This window comes from Gymnoscopelus braueri (genome assembly GCF_963280865.1).
Source record: "Gymnoscopelus braueri genome assembly, chromosome: 12".
Taxonomy (NCBI): domain Eukaryota; kingdom Metazoa; phylum Chordata; class Actinopteri; order Myctophiformes; family Myctophidae; genus Gymnoscopelus; species Gymnoscopelus braueri.
Genome location: NC_137614.1, coordinates 11,186,548 through 11,196,212, shown reverse-complemented (window position 1 = coordinate 11,196,212; position 9,665 = coordinate 11,186,548). Strand labels below are relative to the sequence as shown.

The 9,665-nt window shown below is 43.0% G+C and overlaps 1 protein-coding gene across 1 annotated transcript; it reads left to right on the top strand.

Annotated features, from left to right (window-relative positions):
• The first annotated feature begins 1,638 nt into the window (after positions 1-1,638).
• phlda3 (pleckstrin homology-like domain, family A, member 3) lies at positions 1,639-6,674 on the top strand. Its single transcript, XM_080444927.1, has 3 exons — positions 1,639-1,804; positions 2,300-2,595; positions 5,507-6,674. The coding sequence occupies exons 1-2, from the start codon at positions 1,669-1,671 to the stop codon at positions 2,554-2,556; spliced, it is 393 nt and encodes a 130-aa protein (XP_080301053.1). The 5' UTR covers positions 1,639-1,668; the 3' UTR covers positions 2,557-2,595; positions 5,507-6,674.
• Positions 6,675-9,665: the final 2,991 nt, after the last annotated feature.

Here is a 9,665-nt window from a genome sequence, read left to right as displayed (position 1 = left end):
GGTGTGGGGGGGGGGACAAGATGCTACAGGTTGTGTTTGTTGTCCATAACAAACAGGTGCACATGAGCTCCTCTTTAAGGAGTAGTTCACCCAAAAAATGCCTTATTTTCTATCAATTACACACCCCATGGCCGTGGCCCGTGAAGCCTTGAATTCATGGAGATTTTTTTTGTTTTTGTGGCATTCCTGAGCCAATAATCTGATAACCGGGTCATCGGTCAGTGGGACATTCCTAAACCAAATTATTGGTTTAGGAATGTCCAAATTATTGGCTTAGGAATGCGACAAAAACAAAAGATCTCCATGAATTCAAGGCTTCATGGGGTGTGTGTAATTGATAGAAAATAAGTCTTGTTTTGGGTGAACTACTCCTTTAACTTTTATTGTGCAGGGTTGTTGTGGGCTACACACAATCCATGTCAGCCAAAATAATTTAACTTAAAATAATGCATTTGATGATTCTGTGTGCTCGAGCACTGAATGTGTGTGTGTGTGTGTGTGTGTGTGTGTGTGTGTGTGTGTGTGTGTGTGTGTGTGTGTGTGTGTGTGTGTGTGTGTGTGTGTGTGTGTGAAAATGAGTTGACAGACAGACAGACAGACAGACAGACACACACACACACCAGTGGTGGAAAGTAACTAAGTACATTTACTCAAGTACTGTACTTAAGTACAATTTTGAGGTACTTTTACTTGTTACTTTACAAGTTACTTTGTAGATTTTGATAATTATTACAAAACATACATTACCCACTTCATTTCGGTCATTTGAATATGGACGATCTACAAGCTCACAATGATGCAATGCATTGTGAGCTTGTAGAGCTGCTATTTTCAACAACAACAAAATGAAACAATGTAAACATTTGAAAACTTGTGAACTGGGGACATTCGGCATAACACACACACACACACACACACACACACACACACACACACACACACACACACACACACACACACACACACACACACACACACACACACACACACACACACACACACACACACACACACACACACACACACACACACGCTAACGTGTAAACGTCACTGTGGAGGCGGGGAGGCGCCAGTGTAAACGGAGAAGGTCCGGACAGAGAGAGTAGAGCCTGGGCATGTTCAAACATATCCAGGCAGACCGGCCAGCCTGCTGCCACAAAACACACACACACACACACACACAGGCGTACAATGACACTTCTTTTCCCATGGCAGCCTTCATTATTATTATTGAGAAATTAGGCCACTATCTGCTGGGGGAGAACAACAACAAGAAGAACACATTACCTCATGTAGGACGCGGAGGAGGGAATATTGACAAGATCATCTGGTGGCATTTAGATGATCGAATGGATTTTGGTTGTTTAAGTTCTCTCCCATAATAACCTGGAGAGAGCAAGAAGCAGAAGACCAGGACTATTGTATCCCCTGTCAGAACACTGCTGGGGGTCCTCACTGTGACAGGTCAGTCAGTAGGAAACGACAGCAGTGATCACACAGACATGTGTGTGGGGAGGAATTAATTGGCATATTCGACTAAATTGGGGAGGAAAAGGGGGTCATTTGTTTTTGTCTACTCTCAATTTAGGGGAGAAAAAAGGGGGAGGGGGGACACTACTACGCCTACCGTCGGGGGGTCTGTGGGAGTGGGGGAGCGGGACCACCGCCATGTCTTCGCCGGTCAAGGTGATGAGAGACGGGCTGGTGGAGAAGCGGAGCAGCGGGCTCCTCCAGCTCTGGAAGAAGAAGCGATGCGTGCTGACCGACGAGGGCTTGCGTCTACATAAGTGTAAAGGCAGCGCCGGCGGGGGGTCCGGGGGGTCTGGGGGGTCCGTGGGGGACTCGGACGCTACTGCCACCGCTCAGAGCCGCGGGGGTTCCTTCTCCTCCTCCTGCTCCTCCAAGGTAGACCTGTCACAGTTATTACATAATCACCTAAATCGCAATTATTTGAGATAAATCGCAATATTTGTTTTGCATAATCGTTTCCATTTTGAAAAATGTTCATAACATTAAAACAAAAATACCAGAATAGCTGATCAGTTATTTCTGCTATTTTGTATAAAATTAATGTCAGTCATTTATTTGTATATTTCAGTTATTTGACATATCGATATCGTCCCTGTGCAATTTTTGATTACGAAGCCTAAAAGGCTAACATAAATGTATGTTGTATGCATAAGTTCCAATAATGTTCAATGCCAAAAACACAATTAAAATCGTTAATCGCAATTATTTTGCGTGACAATGAATCGTCAACTTAAATGTGTAATCGTCACACAGCCCTACTGCTCCAAAGCCAAGGAGCTGCGCTTCGAGCGCATGGCCACGGTGGACTGCGTGGAGTACAAGCGGGGGCTGGTGTACTTCACCGTGGTGATGGCCACGGGCAAGGAGATCGACTTTCGCTGTCCGCAGGACGGCGGCACCGCGTGGAACGCGGAGATCGCCCTGGCGCTGGTCCGCTACAAGAACCTGCAGGCCGTGCAGACCGGCAGGAACCGGCATCTGTCGTCCTCACAGCTGGGCAGCAGCGGGGAGGATGAGGCGCAGTGAGCCGCGACACTCACATGGATCATAGGACATACAGGACAGGTAGGCTACTGTGTAGGTGCTTCTCAAATGTGCACAAGGACCCCCAGTCAGATCGATATGTTAGGCTAGTGTTCGGCCGCGGTCCCCTAGCCTTGGATCAAGACTATCATAGATGTATTTTATCGATTCTCACAGTTGCATATCTAAGTCAGACTCATCCATCTATGATCATATATCTATTAATAGTCTTGATCCAAGGCTAGCGGACCCACATCTGAAAATGTTTTATTCCAGGGACCACCAGAAGAGAGAGATTTTAGTTAAAAAATTAAAACATTCCCCCCAAATTGTACACAATTTTGGCAAAAATAAAAAATAGATCTACAAGCTCAGAGCTCACAACCCATGGCAATTTTAAAATAGCCAACGTAGGCCTATATAGGGTTAAAAAGTGGTTACATCTCAAGGACCCCTAGGGCCCCGTCCCTGGACCCCACTTTGAGAACCACTCTATGTTAGCCTGTGTTACCAAAATGCCTGTTTTTCGATTTTCATGTCGAGGACCCTATTTGTGTTGTTTGATTTAGTACAGAATTCTACAACTGGTGGGGAGATAACAGTGGAGAGAGTGAAACCTGCGTAGTAACATAGTCATTCATTCATACATACATTCTCATGGATTAATGTCTAGCCGGTTAATTAATAGTGAAATTAAACGGTTCCTCATTTTGCTGGGGACCCCCTGGCTGGAACCCCTTCAAGGACACCTGGGGGTCCACAGACTCCAGTTTGAGAACCACTGGTGTGATGTAGCCTATTCATTCATGCCTAAGGTCATTACCAAGAGGTTTGGGTTTAGACAAGCCCCTATTAAGCCTAATTCATACTCCGTAGCACAACGGTGTTGCTTGCCAAAGGAATCGGATATTTATTTGCGGCAAGTGACGGACGGTGATGGGATATAAACGAAGCCTTACGTTGCTACTGTAGCTCAGGTATTCTATTTCCTAGCGGACATTATGTTGCAGCAGTGTGAGCTTCCAAAATAACATCTGCCTCTCCTTCACTTGGCAGCCGAGTCTTATTTTTAAACACCCACAACAACTCTCTCTCTTGCACATGTAGCCACCGGTCCTTTAACCGCAGAGAACCATGAGCTAAACGTAAATTATATCCGTTGATCTTGTTCCGTTCAGCTGTTCCAACATTTAGACGTCACCTCACTCCCATCATACATTACAATCATGTGACACCCGGCATGACATTCACAGAGCGGCTGGACGGCTGAATTCCCCCAAGTGTTTCACCAAGAGAGTGTGTGTGTGTGTGTGTGTGTGTGTGTGTGTGTGTGTGTGTGTGTGTGTGTGTGTGTGTGTGTGTGTGTGTGTGTGTGTGTGTGTGTGTGTGTGTGTGTGTGTGTGTGTGTGTGTGTGTGTGTGTGTGTGTGTGTGTGTGTGTGTGTGTGTGTGTGTGAGAGAGTATCTAAGTCTGAACTATGAGCTCACTGCCCGGGAATCCACAGAGAAGCTTCCTTAAGTGAGCAGCAAGAAGTCAAGTAGCCCAAATTAACTTAGTGGCCCTGGTGACAGCGACTTTAAACTCCCAACGGCTGTCTCATTAATGTGGAACTACAACTCCCAAGTGTACTGTACATTCTTAAGCGGTGGTTCTTTTCTGGATCAGGGCCCCCCCACTTGAAAATCTCAAAAGCGTAACAAACACCCATCTGACCACTTAATGCTGCAGCCGTGTGCATTTTCAAAGCATCAAACAATCGATTGTGTTCCCGCTTGGATCACTGGAACTAACATAGTATACATTCCTATTTATCGGTATCACAGTGAAAACTCACTTTTCAAAGATTTAAAGAAGAAATATCACGACATATTATTTTGTACATGTTTCAAAATATTAATGTTAGTGTATATTATCATTAAAATCTAAAGTGTTCTGTAAATTCTTTGGTCCAGGTGGTGCAGGGGGGCCACTTGCAATACCATCACGGCACACAGATTGAGAATCACTGTTAAAGGGAAAGACCTCTTTGATAGAGGCTTGGGTTGTCTAGTTACCTTGCCATGATGTAACTCCAAAGGTGGACAAGAAATCAAAAATAATTGCTCCATTGATTAGAAATTGATAATTCAAAATATGCTCCTCATTGACTTACATTGTACAGTGAAACAGCTCTCAAAGTCACTCTTTTAGCCCGTAAACGAACACAAACAAAGTTGATTCAGATAATATAGAACATCACAAAACCCAGTACTGTTTATTATTTTTTTATAAAAATGTTAACTTTCAGTTGATCTTGCTATTTTTATTAAGAAGAAAACCCGGCCTGGATCCACTGATCCGGATCTTCAAATAGTAAGATCAGCAGGAAGTTTTTATTAAAAAAAATACAGAACTGGGTTTGGAGTACTGGGTTTTATCCAAAGCGCTTTGCATAGATTGTGCATTACTGTACATTCACCCATGCACACACACATTCACACACCAGAGGAAACCATGCAAGGCACCAACCTGCTCATTGGGAGCAATTAGGGGTTCAATGTCTTGCTCAAGGACACTTCAACACTAACTCTGGGGGAACCCGGGATCGAACTGGGAACCTTGTGGTTTCCAGTTCACTCTACCCGGCCACTCTACCCCTGAGCCACTGCCGCCCTGTTCTAAATCGTCTTAATCAGCTTCGTTGGTGTTCGTTTACGTGCTAAAAGAGTGACTTTGAGAGCTGTTTTACCGTACAATGTCAGTCAACGAGCCTACGAGGAGCATATTTTGTAATCAATGGAGCAATTATTTCTTGATTTCTTGTCCACCATTGGAGTAACACCGCTGCAAGGTAAATAAATACACAACCTAAACCTCTACCAAAGTGGTCTTACCCCTTAAAGCCAGCTGCCCCAACACAAGACTATGAAGTAAAACTCTGTGTTCTACATTCTGTGTTTCTGTGTACTTTCAGAGGATTACTGCTTTCTGGGACTGGGAGTGGACCAATGGCAGTGGACGAAGGAAGAGGTTCACCGGGACTAGACGACCGCACAAGGCGGAACATCATAGGACATCAGGATTACCGGTACCTCTTAATATATGGACCACAGGACAGAACCCTGGGGGTACCCTCCCTCCTTCCTGCAAAGCGTGGATTGAAGTGGGAATTTCCATCTTGGTGATTTCTCCAATGACTGCTTTTGAGGTCAAAGTAGAGAAAACTGCAATAGCTAAACATTGAGTAACAGAAGGAGTGTGCTTGTAGCGATTGATTGATTGAATACTTTATTAGTGAGAAATGTAAACAGCACAGTGGTACAATAAAATATGTAGGCTAAAAGGACAACACAAAAAAGTCCTGGGGACTTGTTTCCATTGTGGACCTACGTATTCAATACTGTTCACCTCTTAGTGCCTTCATCTTATGTTGGGCTTCCTCTCTGACGTTTTTGGAGACATCTCAATCGCATCTTTCCCGTTACTTTTTTTAAAATCAACTATTTCTTTTCAATCTTATAAAATAAATTCTCCCCAATTCAGTATTCTTATATAATGTATATTGTCACTGCCAACACCTACTGTTGATCCTGGGGATAAGGTGTAAACAACGACATCTCCTCCAAAACACGTGATGGAGTCACCAGCCACTTCTTTTCAGTTTCACTGTGACATTAAGGAGTTTAACCGGGAGGGCAGAGGAACACGCTATCCCTCCCAGTTCTGATGAACAGACAACCTGTAGCAGTCGCAAACTGTGCAGTGAGAGAGATGGCTCTCCCCTGTCTGCTTCCCACCAACAAACACAGTCCGCTGTGTTCATTGAACTGCCCAACCAAGCAAGGTGGCACCACAGAGGCGGGGGGGGGGGGGAATCGAACCCCTGCACCACCTGGACTCAATCGCATCTTTCTTGAAACAGAAGGACTTTGTTTTTTGTTCTTTTCTACGTCTTAATTATAATTATTGTTGCTCCATCAGACTTTTCCGTCTGAGAATTTGTGTTTGTATACAGGACCTCGCTATGTGTTTTTTCAAATGTTTGCACACAACAAAGAAGCATTTTACTTGTATATGATATTTGCTGAAAATACAAGCCATGGACAGTATTACGATATAATAAAGGTTCATAACAACTGTAATTTGTCAGGGTTTGCATGTTCAAGCAGCATTGTGAAATGAATCCACAGCTGGAGCTACTAAGATGCTTTGCGTATTGTATATTTAGCTTAACTTGATGTTTCTAATTGTGCAGAATGCTTGCGGTTCTTTTCAGAGGAAAAACACCAAACAAACTATTCTTCCATCTAAACATTGAACTATGAAGTGTTCTGTGTGCGGACTGTTAATAGCTAACCTCATCTGGTTCCAATTGTGGTGTTGGTCCAACTGTGCTATTATAGCCTGTTGAAAGCAGAATGTCTCTCCTGTTCTTGCGTGCATAATGGTGCTCTGCAGCGTTGCCAGATTTTGAAATAAGCAACCTATGAAAACAAGCCCAAAATAAGCAACATGAGCACTTCTGCTATTTTCAAAAGAATCTTGAGGGGAAAATGTCGTTTTTAAAACATTTTAACAACTAAAATCTGGTACAGGGGTCCCTGACACAAATTATAATTCCAGATAATTTGACATGAAAATGTTTAAAGAACCACCAACCACCAAATTTGGAAACAAGCCCAAATAAGCAACTACAATTTAGAAAAAAAGCCCCAAAAAACGCAACCCACAAAGTCCTAACAATATTTACAAGCAACTTTACAGAAAAACAAGCTCAAAGTCGCTTATTATAAGCAGACCTGGCAACGCTGGTGCTCTGCAGTCTGGCCACCTTTTGTTGTTTATTCTTAGGAATTGTAACGAGGAGCACAGTGAGCCCAAAGGCATGTGCACACAAAGCATCCTCCTACGCACATATGCATACAGGACATACAAGAACCCATGTGCACACACACACACACACACACACACACACACACACACACACACACACACACACACACACACACACACACACACACACACACACACACACACACACACACACACACACACACACACACACACACACACACACACACACACACACACACACCACATGAAACTCAGCAAGGTGTCAATATCCGTAACCAGTGGTGGAAAAAGTACTCAAATCTTTTACATAAGTAATCAAAATATACTTAAAGTATCAAAAGTAAAAGTAGTCATTATGCAGAATGTCTCATTTCACAAGTTATCATGTCTAAAATGTATAAAAATGCTTTGGAAATGGCTCACAATGTGTCTCGATGCGAAGCGTTGTGAGCTTGTAGATCTGCTATTTTCAAATAGCCAAAGTTTAAATAGGGCTGAAGTGGTAGATATATATTTTGTAATAATAAATCTAAATCTACAAAGTAACTAGTAACTAAAGTTTTCAAATAATTGTAGTGGAGTAAAAAGTACAATATTTGCCTCTGAGATGTAGTGGAGTAGAGGTAAAAGTATTGAAAATTGGAAATACTCCAGTAAAGTAAAAATACCTCAACATTTTACTTAAATACTAGTACAAGTATTGAGTACATGTACTTACTTACTTTATACCACTGTCTGTAACATTAGTAACCACTTAAAGCCTCTAGACTTAGTAAACTGGACCTGAGTTGTCTCTGTACTTGGACCGCTTTTATTCTGTCTACACCAAATCTCTTTGCCAAAAATAGGCGATCTACAAGCTCACAATAAGTCGCAACGCAGCATGTTGTGAGCTTGTACTGTAGATCTGCTATTTTTGGCTAATGTTCCCCCCAGAATATGGATGATGGGGTTCAAGTGGTTAAAGGTGCAGTAAGTGAGTTTTATTTTAGTATTATTATTATGATTTATTTCATTTTTCTTTAAATAAGTGTTAATATATTCTGATTATAATCATTGCTATAGTGTTTGTTCAGAATCTCCCCATCTCTCCTGCTCTTGGGTAAACAGAAAATGCATTTTCAGATGCGGATACAATATTATCCAATCAGGAGAGAGAGAACTCACACAGGATACAGGACAATGTATTTTCTGTTTATTAAAGAACTGGAGAGACGGGGAGACTCCTGTTACTGAACAAACACTCTACAGCAATGATTACTATCTGAATATGGAGCTTTAGCTTTTTCACACACACAAAATAAGTTTTGTTTTAACAATAAAATATCACTTACCCCAGTGGTTCTCAAACTATTTCATGTCAAGGACCCCCAAAATCATATGTCTTTGGCTGCGGACCCCCATCTCAATTAATATTTTGTGCCAGGGGTTTAAAAAAAATGGCAGATCTAAAAGCTCATAGTGCGGCACTCAGTGGCGCACTATGAGCTTGTATATCTGCTATTTTTGAATAGCCAAAGTATAAAATATGGCTAAAGTGGTTAAAATGATTGTGAGGCTATTTTAACTAATTTGGCTCAGGACCCCCTGTTACCCTCCCCAAGGACCCCACTTTGAGAACCTTTAATGGAGTTGTGCACAAACTGCGTGCGTGCGTCCGTGCGCATCATGCTCTCTGTGGTTCTAGAGCCACGCTGGGCACAACCCCAGCTCAGGGCCAGGTCAGGGATAAAGGAGTGATTGTGCTGATGTCTCTGGAGAACAGTGGAAAACCCCACATCACATCCACCACCACACTGCATGAGTCAGCACTGGACCAGCGCCCTGCCTGCCTGCATGGAGACAAGCAGGCAGACCGGGTTTCGGATCACTGCTATTTAAGCCTGAGTGTGTGTGTACTGTGTAGGTTGAATGTGCACACAACACCACCGCTGAGGGGGATGTCTATTGTGTCGTATGAGTGACTGTGTATGCATGTCGATGTGTTTGCATTCAGAGAGGGGTTTGTGTGTGTGCGTGTGCGTGTGTGTGCTAATAAAATTCCATGGAATTTACTCTCCAAACATTATGACCTCCATCCCATGGGTCTGCTACTACTCAGTCTCTCTCTCTCTCTCTCTCACACACACACACACACACACACACACACACACACACACACACACACACACACACACACACACACACACACACACACACACACACACACACACACACACACACACACACACACACACACACACACAGATCTTAAAAACAGGCTCTTAGCAACGTCCTTT